The 17,153-nt window shown below is 48.4% G+C and overlaps 5 protein-coding genes across 5 annotated transcripts; 4 read left to right on the plus strand and 1 right to left on the minus strand.

Moving 5' to 3' along the window:
- Nucleotides 1-335: 335 nt before the first annotated feature.
- Nucleotides 336-1,931, plus strand: N7474_008149 (Zn(II)2Cys6 transcription factor domain-containing protein; the record flags this gene model as incomplete). Its single annotated transcript, XM_057199559.1, has 3 exons — nucleotides 336-1,001; nucleotides 1,058-1,757; nucleotides 1,819-1,931. The coding sequence occupies 3 exons, from the start codon at nucleotides 336-338 to the stop codon at nucleotides 1,929-1,931; spliced, it is 1,479 nt and encodes a 492-aa protein (XP_057050260.1).
- Nucleotides 1,932-3,023: 1,092 nt separating this feature from the next.
- N7474_008150 (NADPH cytochrome P450 oxidoreductase family protein) lies at nucleotides 3,024-5,207 on the minus strand (the record flags this gene model as incomplete). The annotated part of the gene is made up of 1 exon (XM_057199560.1): nucleotides 3,024-5,207. The coding sequence occupies one exon, from the start codon at nucleotides 5,205-5,207 to the stop codon at nucleotides 3,024-3,026; it is 2,184 nt and encodes a 727-aa protein (XP_057050261.1).
- A 1,430-nt stretch (nucleotides 5,208-6,637) lies between these two features.
- N7474_008151 (fungal specific transcription factor domain-containing protein) lies at nucleotides 6,638-7,351 on the plus strand (the record flags this gene model as incomplete). Its single annotated transcript, XM_057199561.1, has 3 exons — nucleotides 6,638-7,131; nucleotides 7,199-7,277; nucleotides 7,331-7,351. 3 exons carry the CDS (start codon nucleotides 6,638-6,640, stop codon nucleotides 7,349-7,351), a joined length of 594 nt encoding a protein of 197 aa, XP_057050262.1.
- A 465-nt stretch (nucleotides 7,352-7,816) lies between these two features.
- N7474_008152 (uncharacterized protein) lies at nucleotides 7,817-9,908 on the plus strand (the record flags this gene model as incomplete). The annotated part of the gene is made up of 2 exons (XM_057199562.1): nucleotides 7,817-8,108; nucleotides 9,892-9,908. The coding sequence occupies 2 exons, from the start codon at nucleotides 7,817-7,819 to the stop codon at nucleotides 9,906-9,908; spliced, it is 309 nt and encodes a 102-aa protein (XP_057050263.1).
- A 1,045-nt stretch (nucleotides 9,909-10,953) lies between these two features.
- N7474_008153 (uncharacterized protein) lies at nucleotides 10,954-14,257 on the plus strand (the record flags this gene model as incomplete). The annotated part of the gene is made up of 4 exons (XM_057199563.1): nucleotides 10,954-11,232; nucleotides 11,284-11,551; nucleotides 11,606-13,791; nucleotides 13,865-14,257. The coding sequence occupies 4 exons, from the start codon at nucleotides 10,954-10,956 to the stop codon at nucleotides 14,255-14,257; spliced, it is 3,126 nt and encodes a 1,041-aa protein (XP_057050264.1).
- Between the last annotated feature and the right edge of the window lie 2,896 nt (nucleotides 14,258-17,153).

A 17,153-nucleotide genomic window follows, 5' to 3' on the forward strand; every position in this document is an offset into this window, starting at 1 on the left:
CTGGGCCACAAGGGGTCCTAACTGTCGGAAACCCAAACCCCGCTTTGGCCCTCTTTCCCAGCGAAAGAATGAGGTAAAGCTGCGTGTAGGTTCATCATGGCTAATTCCGCCGTTCCGTAGGATGGAAAGGTTGAAATTTGTTTATTTGCAAAGGAGGAACGCAAAGTTCATAGATACTTTTGGGAGGAACAGGGATCGTGTCTTCTAGAACGCGGGGAAGACGGAAAATAAAGATCTAAGATTCGGATCACTAAGCATCGTTCCCAAGGCCATGCAGCTCTCCTCAAAGAAAGGAACTGACCTTCCCCATTACTTGGCAATACATTCTAACCACGATGCCCACACGCAAACGGGCCCCCGGATGTCTACGATGCCAGGAAAGACACGTGAAGTGTGATAGGGGTACACCCACTTGCAACAGTTGCCGAAATCTCAAATACCCGACGGTTTGCGAGTATGCTTCAAAACGTCTTCGATTCCGGCAGAGTCGCTACTCGTCGTCAGTGGCAACAACAAATGTGATGCCGCGAGAGCTAGACTCTGTGCGGACTCCTCCGGCAAACGAAAACGATCCGGGAGCTGCCTCTGGCGCCAGCGACACCACACACGCCCCTTCTCTTAATAGAGCTGGCTCAGCGAGGACATTATCGAGCAGCTTTCCGCATCAATCCTCGGTGGTGAGTCCGGTCCCGTCCGCCGAGGATACTCGTCGGTTTTCATCGTCGTCATTGCCGATGGACGGTATCGCATTGACACCAAAACCATCCGTTCCTTCATTCATTTTTTCTCCTCTTGGGTTTGCACCCGTTGGTGCAGCTCCGAGCGATTCCGGCTATGGTATCGACGGGTCGAGCACCTCAATTGACTTATCACACCCAATTGAACATGTCTCCCCGAATACAGCAACATCCTATCAAACATCCGGAGACTCTGCACGTACCTTGACCGAAGAAATTGACTGCAAGGTTTTCGCTTTCTATGTGGAACGTGCCGGACACTGGGTATGGGTAGCCGTTCAAACGTCCAACCACTTGACTAACCAAATAATGTCGTATAGATTGACATTGGATCTCCTGGAGGATTCTTTCATTCATACGTACCCCAGCTTGCTCTCAGTGATCCACTGCTGCTCGCCGCCTGTCTTGCTTGTGCATCCCATCTCATGCATTTGTTAGGCATGGTTGAGAAAGAAGTGGAGCAATACTATAGTGATCGCGTCGTGAGTTTAATGATTCCTTCACTTTCGTCAGAAAAAGCAAACTCCTCCAATGAGGCCCTGCTAGCTACCGTTGTCATTCTGCGGATGTCAGAACAATTCTTAGAGCTCAGCAGCGACACCCAGCGCCACCTGCAGGGTGCTGCATCCCTTTTTTTGGATGGCACGGACTGGTCACCTGTGGAATCCAACCTTGCGACCTCGTGCTTCTGGACCTATCTCCGAGAGAGCATTCGCATTTCATTTCTCCAAGAGCAACCATGTCCGTTTGACTTGACTCATCTCAGTCTCTGTGAGGAAGACATGACGGTTCCTGCGCCGACGGATGGAGTGTGGACGAATCGTATGACTTTTCTTCTAGTCAGAGTTGGCGCGCTATGTTGGGACCGTGTGCGACAGCATCCTACGACTGAGTCGAAGAGTCTGAAAGATCTCATTGATAAATGGAGAGCGCACTTACCTCCTTCTTTCCGACCTTGGTGCATCTGTGAGAATGATAATGAGCCGTTTCCGGATATTCGCTACTTTGCACCATGGCATGGTGAGTGTCTTTCCCTCATCGTTTTTGATTGGCGCTGTTCCAGTATTCTGACGGAGCAAAGTGGTTGCATGGCAGTTCTACTATGCAGCAAAAGTAATGTTGGCAGTATATTTCCCAGATGAGTGGGCGAATAAGAGTGTGCACGATATGCACCGGTACATTGAAGTATGTTAATTCTTGATGGTTTTGATGCCTACCCTCTCTCCACCGCTCCCCGCTCATACAATTGGAACCAACCTACCAGACCGCAATTATTGCACCGACTCGCCTACTGTGTGGACTGTGTATGTCAAATATGGCCAATGTGGGTACCAACCTCAACGGTAGCCATCTAATGGCATGGTGTGGCCGATTCCTTTCTGGTCGAGATGAGCAGCAACGTTTGCTCAATTTCTTGACTGAATTTAGTCATAGTACGAAGTGGCCCAGTCAAGTCGACTGCACGCGCTTGGAGAAAACATGGGCGAAATCAAAGGGACCTTGGATGGAGTGCTTAGGGGTTTCGCCAGAATTCTGATATTACGGTTGCACTTCTTCAAATCACATATGCTTGATTCCTGGGAAAGTTAGGCAGGATTTTACCTTAAGGGTGGGGTTAGCTATGGTGGTTTCACATAGGGTGTTCGGGGTTCGCATTGATTCGCTGCACAATCTCGATACTTTGAGCACCATCGCTGTCTCCTCCACTACAATATGTAATGCTTAATGACGGGAGCGTTTTCTTATTAAAGTCCCATCAATCAACCCCCCCGGCTCTGTTATGCTTTATTGGTACAAAAGGCGGGGGAGTACCCACTCGAATCGCCGAAATTCTTCCCAATCAGGTAAGTAGTCTTTGACCAGGAAACTTCCGAAATAGTAGAAAAACAAGAAAAGATCTGGTCATAACACTTGCCGATCACTTGAGTACACTTCCCGTGTCTATTCGGTTCATATTTGTTGACCTGTATGGTCTTCCGGCCAAGTGGACTCCGAGCGGTTTTACCACTATGCTCCGGGCACTCGGAGAGATTTTCGTCTTTGGACATCGAGTCAATGTTCCACGCAACGAGGCTTTCGCAGTGCAGTATTTCACGAGTTGAGAGGAGGGGCTTAGGTGATGCTCTATTTGAATACCTAGATGAACAACATGTTTAGCCAAGTACATCATCGTGCCTGCACATATTGAAAAAGGCGTATAGCCCATAACCTGAATAAGAAAGAAATGCATTTACTCATAATATATATCCAGCTGTGAAAAAAAAAAGACCAAAGTATAGCAAATCCCTACCAAACATCCTCCTGTAGCCGTTTAGATTCCTTCAACTGCTTGATAGCCCCGCTATCACAAAGCAACATTCCAAGGCTAGTCTTCACAGCATTGGCCATATTGGCACTACCACAAATATAGACCGACCCATTGCCATTTTCAATCAGCTGCTTCGTGCTTTCTGCATGTTCAAGCAACTTGTGCTGCACATAAAACTTTTCCCCATTGACCAACTGACTCGAGAAAACGAATCGTGTCTCCAGAATCCCCATATTCTCGGCCTCCGACCATACATCCGAGTAAAGACAGTCCTCCTTCGATCGGGATCCATAAAAGAGTATCATCTTGCCAACCGATTCTCCCCGTCTCGAAAGGGCCATGCGCTCCTGCACAAAGCCTCTGAAAGGCGCAATGCCACTCCCCGCCGCAATCATGAGTATCGGTATCTCTGTTTTGGCTGGTAGCTTGAACTTCGACTTTTGTACATATGCAAACATCTTATAGCCGCTTAGAACAGACCGTGGTCCATCGAAGTTGTATTGAGGTCGAAGCCTGTTGGCCTTGTTGATTTGATTTTTTTGACCGTGCAAAGCATACAAATATCCCGTCGCCAAGCCAACAAACGGCCGATCAGCTTGTGAGGTAGGTGTTTCGACCAGGCCGGCGGTGATAGCGATGGACTCCGGATCTACCAGTGGCGAAGATGCAATGGAGAAATATCGAGGGCGGAGTTTGGGCATCATAGAAAGCAAAGCGGAAAAGACATCTTCAGTCCAAGTCGCCCCAGGAGCTGCGCACTTCATGAGCTGGCCACATGTAAGATGTTGGATGGAGATATCTAAACGGCTTTCGGGGTCAAACCGGCACCGATTAAGGTAAGCTGTGGCATCGGCATTGGGGCTGTATGCAGCAAGCAAGTCCAAAATTTCAGGGCTAACTGGGGAACAGATATCGAGCTGGTACTGTAATAGGGCTTCCCGGGTGGTAGGCGTAGGTATGGGGATGGAGGTATTTTCACTCGTGGTTGGATTACGAGGCCTAATGTCAACGGCGGCCTTCAAGGACTTCTTGTCCCACCCGAAGACGCTTGCAAGCAGAGACACTTCACTGTTAGGATTGACAGGCCATATCGCAATGTGGTCGCCAGCCTCATATCCGGTCTTCAGGTTGCTCATCCTTGTGTCTAGCTCAATATGCAAATAGGTTCGGACAGCATCTTGCATCTTCTTGGAAGACCCTGAGCCAGACAATTGGAAAGACCGATTCACTCGCACGAGATGCTGCTGCTTGTTGGAAATCGTTGTTGTTGATGTCTCTGCAACATGGCTCACAGCCGTTCTCCCTGGCCAACCCTCGTTCAGGTTTACCAGATCGAAGACTGGCCATTGTTGGTCAACGCACTCCTGGGAACCAAAGCGCTCTGCCAGATTCTTCACCATTTGATCCTTCCAGCTTAGCCAGTTGTCTTCAGAATGATCGGCCTCATCGATCTTGCCAACGGGTGCAATTCGCTGAGCACCGCAATGAGTGAGTGTCTCATCGACGAAATCGACAAACCGATTATAAAACTGGTACTTGGAGTTTCCCAGGCCGAAGCAGAAATACTCAAGATGCGACAGCGGTCGGGTCCGATTCTTTTCAATTCTTCGAAGGTATTCGTATAGGCCAGATGCGTTGTCTGTCGGATCCCCTTCCCCATAGGTTGCAAGTATGAACCCTACTAGTCGTCCTTCGCTTAGCTCTGCAAGTTGATCGTAGTCGAAAAGGTCCAAATTGGCAGCGATTGCGGGCAAGTTGAAGCGTGTGGTACACTCTCGGACAAAGTTGTTCGCTAGGCGCTCCCCCCTGCCACTTTGAGATCCCCAAAAAACGATGATACTTTTCCCGAGCTCGGTCATGCGGTCGTTGATTTGTCGAGTAATAAGTTCTTTTGGTCCACGGCCGATGTTTAAAAAAGTCTCTTCCTGTAGTTGAGGAGAGACGAAGTAGAGGTTATGTCCTTTTTGGGGTCTCGACCAGAGAGTACCATGGCTTGTCCACAAGGAGACAAAAATTGCAAGCAGAGACATGATGACCAGATCGTCGAGCTCCAGCACAAAGCTGGGAAACTGAATTGAGTGCCAAGGCTCACGATGTGCAGCATTTGACTTGGAAATTTGGCCGTCGAAAAGGCCCAGGGGATTATAGATGAAAGCGTCCATTATGAAAGCCGAATTAGGGGGTTCTTCTCGCCCTTCGACCACGACTTTGGGAGCGTGTGTATTTATCCCTGCCCAAGTGGGATTTCGAGTCTTTAATGATTGACGTGGAATTACGCAACTGGGTCAAGAAACCGATTTGCCTTGGATTATTATTCCACAACATGCATCTGCACTAGTGCTAAAAGACAAGTTGGCGAAAAATTACCGCAACGGGAGACTTTCGCCGAGCGGTATGGGGGTGAGTGATCTGCTTGTCACTCCACTGCGTGGGGTTATCGTCAAAAGAAAAAGACTCTTTGGAATGCATCGGAGTAATTCGCGTAGGATTCTACATGGAAGTTCGGTACGCGAAACCCGAGATGTAGCAAGTTGCACAGAGTATCCAACTATACACAGGATAGTGTCTGCTGAGGGGGCCTTTCCTATTCGGGCTGCGGCCGCGCTTAGGCTCTGGCTCACTGAGTAGAGATCAGCACGGTTTAACTCAGTCACGCGGTAGATGACTGACGCTCAGTGAGTGCTTAATTAGAGTCATGGATGCGCTTTGGTGGTTTTCGTAATGTTAATAGAGGGACCATTGTGATGCCCATCTCTAGTCATAGTAAACCTAACACAAAAAAGCGATCAAATACCGCTATACCGCTGTTCGCCCGAGCCACTAGTCTTTTGCTGAGGTAAGCCCCCCAAAATGTCCGCATGCATGTCTGCACCGCATATTCAATTGGGTGCACGGTGCAACCTCTGAAAGCTCTCGCTCTGGAATTCTGATTGAGCGTGCGTGACAGGGCCTATGTCACTTACGGACTAGTACTGCGTTATTAGCATTGCTAAAGATAGTAGGCGGTGGGAGTTACAGTAAATTGCCAAAGCATTAAACGGTGGCGTAACGCGGTCGCCACATCGTTGAATAAGTCACACCTCTTATCACTCATGAAATCAAGGATGAAAAAGATTCAGGTCAGCCTTGATCTTTGTGACAAACATGCAACTATCTGCACAACCCTGTGACGCATGCAGACAATACAAAAAGAGATGTAACAGGGAGTTGCCGGAATGCGCACTCTGTGTTCGGTAAGATAGCGCACATCTAGATATCAGCATCACTTCGATCACAATATAACATGTACTGATGGTGGCGCAGCACCGGACGAAAATGCCACTATCAAGAGTTGCAACGATCCAAGAAACACAATCATACTCAGACTCCTCCGTGCCTTGCAAGGAAGATCGTTGGTCATGGGCCACTTTTTCAAGCCCAGAGCCAGGGAGGCTCACCACGGAATGACTTCCCCGCGGCCTTTTTCACGGATCCCTTCCTATTTAAATTCTGCAAGTTGACTATTCCGCACAATAAATTCCCACTGCCGCAAGAGATTGTCGATGCGATGATAAAGGGCAGCGCCAGTAATTTACCTGCTGCGATCCAGACAATGGTTTCCCAGTATTTCGTGACGGTACACACCTGGGTTCCTATCATTTCGCGAAACAGGATGTATGGATCCCTGCTCTTGAAACCGTTTCCCCAACTGGACCCAGATATCGTGCTCCTTCTTCTTTGTATGAAGCTAGTAACCTATTCCCCGCTGTCACCATCGGCCGATAACGGCAGTTGTGCGATGCCCCATGACAATGATGGTGATCCGTCAATGGAAGATGACCTTTATACTCTTACCAAACGGTTTCAATTGATGGTCGAAGACTCGGGTTGCCTTTCTATTCATGTTGTTCAAGCGGGCATTTTGAGGGCCGTGTATGAGATGGGGCACGCCATCTACCCGGCCGCATTCCTCACTATCGCAGCTTGCGCACGGTATGGTGTGGCCTTACGAATCGACCAAGAACAAAAGTTGCAAGACGGTGAGGGTGATTGGCTGGAAAGAGAAGAGGCGAATCGAGTGTGGTGGGGAATTCTCATCATTGACCGGTAAGCTTCGATTGCAAAGAAAGCCGCCCTTTTCTCATGCATAGTCTAGCATCCTGAACATAGGTAGTCGAGGCTCCCGGCTATGTACCTCAGATCCGACCATGAATTCTATCCTGCCAATTGATGATGACGACTGGGACCGCGGCGTAAGTAGATCAAAAATTTCATTGTTTATTTCATGTTATCATTTGTGTTCAAGGAAACGGAAGAAGAGAAGTGAAAGACGGACCTGAAGTTTGATTATTCCGTTTGCTACTGACATTCGAAAGTTAACTGGGTAAATAGGTCGTCCCCAAATTCGAGCGGGCCCGATTGGCATCACCACCTAGCCTCAGGGTTGGTGGATTCGCGCGACTGGCGCAGTCGATATATCTCCTTTCCCAAGTTTTTCGAAGTATCTCCACCGATCAAGAAGGCATGCAGCTGCATTATGACTGTGTTTCACAAATAGATCGGACAATTTCTGCTTTTAGGCGTGTAGCCGAAAAGGAAGCGCATGAAAGGCAAATCATCTTTTGTTGTCCACTCGCAGTTTGCAACAGGTTCGTCGACCCATTCTGCTCTGCTTTTCTCCCCTCCGTCTCCTAAACTTTATTTCATTTTTCCTTGCCCAGAAATTTCGATGAACGTAGTATCATTATTTCCGTTCTAACTATATCCCAATAGTGCTCTGCTCATGATCCACATGCACTACCTCTACGGTGGCCACGATCAGTCCTCGCCTAGTGATGAGATAAGAATGTCTAAATGCTCTGTTGACACTATAATACGAAGAACCGTGGAAATCGGCCGAGAGTTTTGCGATCGTCTGCGAGCAAGCTTGTCGGAATTTTCTCCACTGGAACTTGACTGGCTGTATCGAACGGCAGCGACTTTGATTTATCTGCAGCAGGAATCGAACGGTGCTCCTTTCGACGACGGCGTAATGCATATCAAAAATGTTCTTAAGCAGGTCAATGCTCGCTGGCGGGCCGCTGGTAGGTAATAATGCTTTTTTTTCCAAATGATCGGATCATCGCGGTGCTGACTGCTGGTAGGATTATACCTGAATCTGCTCAATACCAGGCAGCTCATGAAAATACATATTTAGAACCACAATGTTTGTGGTTTTGTTAGCATACAGTCCTTCGCTTATACGATGCTCCTATTACCAAATTATAATTCCGCCTCAGCTTCGAGGTTGAGTCTAGGGGAAGTCGGCTCGGCATTCGTGTCTCTGTGTTTATATCACATTCTAAATACCCATCAAATGACAATTCAGCTAGTATAACGGCAACGAGAGTGAATTAGTGGTTTTGGGACCTCACATCCAATCTTCACAACCTGCCTGCGCCTGCATCAGGCCAATTGACTCGAGCTGTTCTAACTGCAGGCAACCCTGGCGTGCTCATATTACACCTCAATTTCGTAATAGTATGTAAAAATGGCGGATTTTTGGTGTTGGAAATGCTCTTATTCTATTGGAGCGGTGGCTGGGTCGGAGTCGGCATACGGCGCAGTCGGCGCCTTTTCGGCGCGTCGTTACATGTCGGCGGCCGACTTGCGGAGAGCGGAGTATATTTTACGGGCCGGGAACAGCGAATCCGGGCGACGTGACTCAGATAAGGAGAAGGAAAGAATACTCTCAAATGGTCCGCTTGTTTGAAAATAACAACAATCATTATGTGTCAAAAATTGTCTCACTAAGGCAGTACACCAAAGGGGTTATACAAAAATCAACCCGTTACTCACCTTTACTTTCCGACCTTGAAGCATAGCATGGTACGCATTCTCGACAAAAAAGTTCCCTCAGATTTTGGTGCCAAGTGCATGTCCATGGTCTTCGAAAACAACCAAACAGAGGTGTTTTGCTGCTCTTTCTGAACCTAGCCGCAGATTCCCTCTGATAAATGCAGCCCTCTTTCTTATTTGTGCACATGGTATCTAGGTTGGGCTTCGGATTCGTTTTCTCCTGGCTGATGGATAGTGATATCACAGCTGGGCTGACTCTCTCTGTCACATTCCTATGCAGACTGCCCGACCGTATTGTGTTATTCGGAATTGGGTCTTGCAAGAAGGACGGGAAAATCGAGTGTGACAGTAGCTCATGCATTTCCTTTTCGGCCGCATCAAGTATTGTAGGTGCGGGAGGTTTCTCCGGGTTATGGTATGCTAGCAAGTCACATCGTATGTTGCTTCTCGAATTGATTTCTCGTGGTGATCCCGGGATGATATATGTTGACAGAAGCTGTTGCCAGAGCTCAAGCAATATCCATGATTTGGGCGGACCAGGAGATATAGGCGATTCATCGGCTAAGGGAGTAGCGTCATAGCTATCCCTATAGCGCCTAAAATCTAGGATGAACTCGAGGATTTCAAGGCAATGATTTCGAGACAAATGGGCTGTAAAAGAGTTGAAAGTATAAGGGTGAGGAGCCTTATTATGCAATACCTCACCAAGAGAAGGTTGCTGGTCACGTAAGGTCATAACGCGAGTAGATCTCATTGAAGAATGGCGTATCCTTCCTGTGTAGGCTCGTTATTTCCGTATATGCTTCAACATAGGAGCTTTGAGATATCCGGGTGAGTATCTATATATATTATTTTGCGATTATCCGTCAGGTGTGTACCATCCAATCCCAACGCGCATTGCAAGCACGACATCTCGATTGCCACCTTGAGTGAATTATATCATAGCGAGGGGCAGGTCCAATATTGTCGAAGATTGTGGATTTACCCACGGGGAGATAAGTTCGACTGCCTAGTTCTTCAGTCCTACAGGGTCCTCAGCCGTTTAGAAGAACCAGCGACATCAATTGATGGGTCATTCATCATCTCTCGATATGACAACTATGCTGCGCCGACCGGCGAATCGGGCGGGATCTGCGCCCGCTGCGGCGCCACTTCACCGAGCCGGCGATATCATTTGATGGGTCATTTTTCATATCTCGACACGACAATATGCTGCCGACCGGCGAATCGGCGGAACTGCCCTTGCTGTGGCACCGCTTCGCCGAGCCGGCGATATCATTCCATGGGTCATCCCTCATTTCTCGACTCCGCGATTATATCACTAGAGATAACAAGCGCTGGTAACCCTGGCTCAAAAGGAAGAATAAAACGATAACATCAAGACTACATAGCAGTTTCTTTATTAGGGGGCTCAACAGTTCATATACATTTTGACGTTTTAAAGTGCTAGCTAAATTTTGGGTGCAGACGCGAGACGTTCAAGGCATAAGGAGACGAACGGTATCCAGTTTAGTTAACATGATGATTATTACCACGAAACCATGCCGGGTGCCGTTTAGCCGAACCAGACTGACCATATACCAAGAACGTTCTAAGGATTAGGGTTGCTCGGTGATCTGCATGCTAGTTATCTCCGCGCTAAACGTGACGATGATTGGGCGAGACCAACAGCTCAAGTGGGGCTGTAGAGAGCCCGTGGTTCTCATGCGGCGGCCTTCCCTTAATGGTAAAAGGTGCTCGAATGATCTGTAATCAATTGTATACTAATTATGACTGGCCATGGGGACTAGATTTTGTCATGAGGGGTTTCAATTTCCTTCAGAGGATGCCTATGATTCTGAGGCATTTATTACGGGCTTCTCATGATGAGTCTATGACAGAAGGGGCGTGATACAGGCCCGGCCCATCGGGACAATTAGTCAGGTCAAGTGGGATCATACCAGATAGTCTCCCGCCCATCTATACTTAGTCTCAGACTATAAATCGACCCTCCTCTACCTCCCCTTCTTCGCGTGACGGTACTCGCTCTCTGTGATCTTTCTATAATCATCTATCTATTTATATACCGGTAGTGTTTCCCACAATAATCCTATGGAGCAAGCAGGCAAAAGACTACTCCCCAAAGTCGTCGACGATTTCGCCGAAACAGACCCTGAGAGACGGTTTGCCATCATCTCGCGGGGAGCAGAGCTGTCTGATGGATTCCAGACTCTATCAATGAAAGATGTTTCTCGTGCTGTGAACATCCTATGCGAGTGGATGGAGAGCACTATTAAGCCCGCGCGCTCCCGTGAGACGTTGGCGTATATGGGGAAAAACGACGTGCGCTATTGCTTCTTTCTTCTTGCATGCCAGAAGCTTGGTTTTCAGGTAATGGAGACTATAACAGGGTTGTGGAAATGAGTTGCTGATGAAATTTAGGCCTTCTTTCCGTCTACGAGAAATTCTGACGAGGTTCATGTACATCTTCTGAAGGCAACGAGGTGTACCAAGTTCTTTTGCAGCGAGGGGCAGCGTAGCCGGGCTCTGGAAACTCAGTGTCTTTCCCCAGATGTGGATGTCTTTGAAGTTCCCACCCTGAAGGCCATGCTCAGTGATGGAGGTGGATTTCGCTCCTATCCATCCCCAAATTCATTCGCCGAGGCTTGTGATGAGCCAGTGTGTATCATCCACAGCTCTGGAACGACCGGTATGTTTTTCACATCTTTCAGCTAGCCCATTGTCGAAACTTAACTTCCTGTAGGTATGCCCAAGCCGGTGTATCTCACGAACGGCTTCTTCGGTACCATGGATGCGGTCACTCAGCTTCAATGGCCCCCAGGTCGCGAACCAAGTCTGTTTTTCAACTTCGATCAACAAGACCTTGTGTTAACCACGACGCCATTCTTCCATTTGATGGGACTCATGGCGTTCGTGTTAAGTATATTCCATGGAGCGCCTGCTTTGATTGGTCCTGAAAAGCCGCCCTCCGTGGACTTTTTGGTCGAGTTGATGCGGAAGGGTCGCCCGACAGCCGCAGTATACCCGCCATCTCTGCTAGAAGATCTCAGCCATTCCGACGAGGCACTTGCCTGTCTAAATGAGCTGCGAACTGTCCGCTTTGGAGGTGCTCCTCTAGCACCAGAGACTGGTGAACGTCTACGGAAGTATACGCAAGTAGTGACTGCGATCGGATCAAGTGAGGCCGGGTGGATACCATCGATGGTTCCGGAAGATCCAGGTAACTGGAACTACTTCGAATGGCACCCGGAATATGGGCTGGAGATGCAGCCCACGGGAAATGATCTCTACGAAATGGTGTTACGACGACAGGCGTCTCGGGAGTTCCACGGTATCTTCCACACCTTCCCCAACATCGATACCTATCGAACCAACGATCTCTTCACTCAACACCCCACGGTCCCAAGTCTATGGAAGTTTTATGGCCGGGGGGACGACGTGATCGTTCTGAGTAACGGCGAGAAGTTTAACCCGGTCACCATGGAGACCATTATGGAGGGGCATCCGCTTGTTTCGAGGGCGGTAGTCATTGGAGAATTTCGATTCCAGGCGGGCTTGTTAATAGAGCCCGCCGTGGACGTGCCAGAGATGGATACTAAGATGTTCATCGAACAGATCTGGCCAGCCGTACAAGCGGCAAACATGACTATCGCCGCGCACGGCAGGGTGATGAAAAGTAAGATCGGGCTTGCCTCAAAGACGATGCCTTTCAAGAGAACCCCAAAGGGTACCACGCAGCGGCGAGCTGTATTGAGGGATTATATGAAGGAGATTGACGCAATCTACTCTGATGGTCTAGAGGAGGAGCCAAAGTATTCCCTCCCTGACACCCTAGACCAAGCTAGCGTGAGGAGATACGTTCGCCAAACGATGGCTCATGTGCTAGGAACATCAGATATACCGATTGACCAGGATTTTTATAGCGCTGGGCTCGACTCTCTCCTGACTATCCAGGCCTCCAGGGTGATCAAAGAGGGTATTCAACTGCGTCGACCCGATATAAAAGCAGGGCTTAGGCTTATGACTCCACAGACGATCTATGGAAACCCAACTGTGGAGAAATTGTCGCGCGTTGTTCGTGCTATTCTAAAAGATAATATGCAGCAGACAGGCATCCCTCGAGCAAAGAAGATACAGGACCTAGTGAAAAAGTACACAGCCGATCTTCCCTTGCGCGACGAGCGCTTCCTCCAGAGCAATAAGGAGGCGCACTTCACTATGATTCTCACCGGATCAACGGGCTCACTAGGGACATACCTACTCTACAATTTTCTTTGTAGCCCGGTTGTATCGAAGATTTACTGCTTGAATCGATCAGACGCAGAGCCGCGGCAGAGAAAAAGCTTCGAGGAGAAAGGCCTACATGTGGAGGAAGACGACTGGAAGAATAAGCTAGAATTCCTCACAGTCTCTTTCGGAAAACCGCGCTTCTATCTGGATGAGGCTAAATATCAAGAGCTGCTGGAATCGGTGGACACTATCATCCACAACGCCTGGAAAGTCGACTTTAACCACTCGGTCGACTCCTTCGAAGCTGATCACATCTGTGGCGTTCGTCGGTTTATTGACTTCGGCCTTCATAGCAAGCACAACGCCCATCTCCACTTTGTTTCCTCTATTAGTACGGTCGGTGCGTGGACACCGAACATGGCGCCGGCGGTCCCGGAAGTCCCGATAGAAAATAGCGCAGTGGTCCTCCCACAAGGCTACGGCGAATCCAAATATGTTGCAGAGCGCATCTGTTTGGAAGCATCGCGACGGTGCCGTATGGAAACAACTATATATCGTGTGGGACAAATTGCAGGCCCGACTACTGCAAGCGGACAATGGAATCAGCACGAATGGATTCCAGCCATCATTGCGACGTCAAAGGCGCTGGGTCAAGTTCCCAATTGGCTAGGAGGTAGGGAAGTTGACTGGATCCCCGTGGTAAGGACTTGAGGACTTCCGCCTCTGACTGTTAGTTTTAATAAAGCCATGAAGCTGACCGCGCGACGTGCAGGACACTCTCTCATCGATCATGGGCGAGATTGTTAACACACAAAGTACAAACCCATCCGAGGACCTCTGTTCCGTCTTTCATCTGACGAACCCGTCGAGGGTACCCTGGTCGTCACTGATTCCAATCATCCAAAAGAAGTACGCGGTGGAGCCAGTCGAACTGGCCGCCTGGATAGGCAAACTCGAAAACATCCGGAACCCTACGGACACTGAGGTTCGTAAAAAACCAGCACTCAAGCTGCTGGGCTTCTACCGCGCGCTGCTAGATAAAACCTCGGCACTTTCAGTGGTGCTGGATGTCCGACGAGCGCAAGAAGCGAGCGCCACAATGAGATCACTGGGACCAATCTCTGTGCACCTAATGCTAAATTGGTTGCAACAATGGCAATTCTGAGTTGATTCTGTCGGCATGCCAGCATGGTTGATCCATGGAAAAAGTTTGTACAGTACTAAACTGCCGGTGGCTCCTGACATTTTTGGTATTGTGCGGTCATTTCGCTTACTATGGACTTTTACTATAAAATAGATAGCTAGGTTGCCCTTAAAATGTCAGACATCTTCTATCTTGTGATTTTGACCACATTCTGACATTACCCGAAAGGTAATGAGTGGCCGATCAATTCTCCACTGGATTCCTCAGATTCCATTGGGGAGCATACTATACCTAGGTTTCATTCCCGACCATTACTCGGCTTTCCTGTATCACAAAATGCGGGGAATCTGATTTCGAGTATAGCAGTAGAGCTCGAAAGTCCGTCATTAATTCTAGCACTCTTGGCCGGGTTAGATTTAACGCTATCGACAGGTTATGAGAATAGGAAGTGTTGGCGCCTGTACACCAACACATGGGATGTAGACTGGCAAAACCGTAGTCTTCTAGTAATATTGTGGTCTCCCAGAAATTCATAAAGCTTGAACGTTTCGGCTCTTGATCCTTTATCATACTAGCGAAAATTAACTTTTTAGCCTGCAATGTCTAAGATTCCATCATTCGGGAATGCTTCTGCATTTGGACCTTCCCCTAGGCCCTCGGTCTTATTCGTGTGTCCTTATTGTACTAGTCCTCTTCCTTTGCGCCTCTAATTGGGCCTTCCACCCCTACGTCTACTAGGCCACCTCCTTTTCCCCTTCCTTTTAGGAGTCCTATCGCGTCTAGCAGCATAAATGGGCGTCCTTCCACTAGGCGTCCTGTCCTTCCACTAGGCGTCCTACTGAGCCCGCCCGTGCCCTCTTTGGATCTGTTTCTTCTACTAGGCCGACTATTGAGCCCTCTGCCCCTACTAGTCTCTCCCCCAATTTGGAGCTCCATCCTTAAGGTCATATAGAAATACTCCCGAATTTGCCCCGTCTTTAAGCGATACGACGGGTTCGATAAGAAGAGCAGCCATAGCCTTAGGAGCGATCAACTAAAGGAACAAATAGAACTCTACCATCACGCAGCGCACGGTCAAGCAACACAGTACCTAATTACGCTTTATGATGCTATTTTGGATAATCCGTCCCTCGGCTTTTATAATCCCCAATCGCCTCTAGCGGCGGAGATTGCAATCAGTAATCTTGACACAATCAATCGTAGGGTGTTTGATGGAAAAAATTTCAACGAATTGGATGATATAAGTCTAGGTCAGATTCAGTGGGAGCGCTTTGTTGACATATGGAAGTCACTTCTCTCAATACCTAAAGAATCTCAATTTTCCGAACAATAGAAGAAAGCATCGCGGGTTGCACTATCTAATTTATGCAAAGAATTCGGATATCCTCGAGGATGGGCCACCCCCCTTCCACGTTAGGCTGTTCAACAACAGATGGTCCCCGTCTCAACGAGGAAGAGGTAACAACGCCTCCAACGAGGCGAGGCGGACCCGGTGATTCAAGGAGTTGATGATGCAGGAAGCCACGCAACATGGACGTGACTGAGCATTTAGAGATGAAGAAAGCAACTCTTCAGAACTCTGACTATCAGAGCGGTTGACGAAAAGGGCTAGATACAAGCAAGGTTTTCTATCTTTGACGTGATTGTGAAATTCATGTTAAGCGTAAGAAATGAGTTTTTCAAACTTGAAATCATTATGTCCCCGAGAAATCATAATATTACCGTGACACTTACTATAGTATTCTATCTATACCGAGCCTGACTGGAGGTAGAGAAGAGAACGTGGAAAAAGGCTTCCGTGTTTAGAATTCGATTCATTGAACTAGACCTGCAACAGGATTGATATGCTTTACTCTGCAAAATGGCAGTATCCAACATATCCTGTGAATGTTGCTCGACAGATAGGACAACTCTTTCGGCGCCTTGAGTCTTCCTGTGCATAACTCGCAGACTAAGTGCCCACATAGAATCGTCACTAAGCGATCTGGCTGCATGTAGGAGATCTTGCACTCTAAAGCACGCCTTTCTCTTTGCTGGGGAAGATCCTCTTGCGTCTTTTGGTTCCTCTCCCTCTCCTGGCGAAGTTCATCTCGAAGTATGCGATTTTTCTCTTGTAGCCGCCGTATTTCATGGCTTACCACCTGTCGAAGCTCCTCAAAAGCGTTATCCTAGTCCATTGTTAGGTAAGGAAGAAGAGGGTCTTATAAGGAACTAGTATAAAAGCAAACGGCTCCTTCGTTTCATTTCTTTTACGTTTGCGTGATGGCGTCGCATCCGTTTCATCATCGACCGCTTCAACGATCATGCTCTCGAAGACCTGGTAGCTGTAATCACGGCTAGGGACCCTCCGAGGCCCTAAGCTACCTAGCTCGTGGCTTAGCAATTCCTCGTCATCGGCTGTAATAATCGTGTTCGAATGGCTAGACATTGTGATCTTAGTCGCCACGCTTAGGGAGGAAAGCTGATACAAACCAGCCTAGGAAGAGGAAAAGAAAACATCAGAGCATTACAACTAGCTAGGGGAAGGAGGCCCCTTATATACCTGAGAACCACTAGAAACGATGCAGACAGAGCATGTCGAACGGCTGGCCTGCTCATCCATCTAATCCGTAGCCAGTCTACAAAATTTGGTTCCTATTTCTGAGCAGCTGCGTATCCGCGCACTGCCTGCGCCCAGTGGTATCACCACCGAGTTGATTGAGCTCTGTTTGCCAGTCGTTCTATAGCCCAAGGCAGAAGATGAGACGAGCAGGAAGAACCAACACTGACGCAAAAGCCCCGCCATCCTAGTCCGCGCGACACTGCCGCTGCAGAAGTAAAACCTGGTTTTCCTATCCATCCAGCTTATCCTCTATACCAATCGATTGTGAAGCTAAGGAGCATCTTAGTCATAGGGTGCACTTAGTGACGGGACCGG

Source organism: Penicillium riverlandense (genome assembly GCF_028828495.1).
Source record: "Penicillium riverlandense strain IBT 135883 chromosome Unknown utg000007l_segment0_segment0, whole genome shotgun sequence".
Taxonomy (NCBI): Eukaryota; Fungi; Ascomycota; class Eurotiomycetes; order Eurotiales; family Aspergillaceae; genus Penicillium; species Penicillium riverlandense.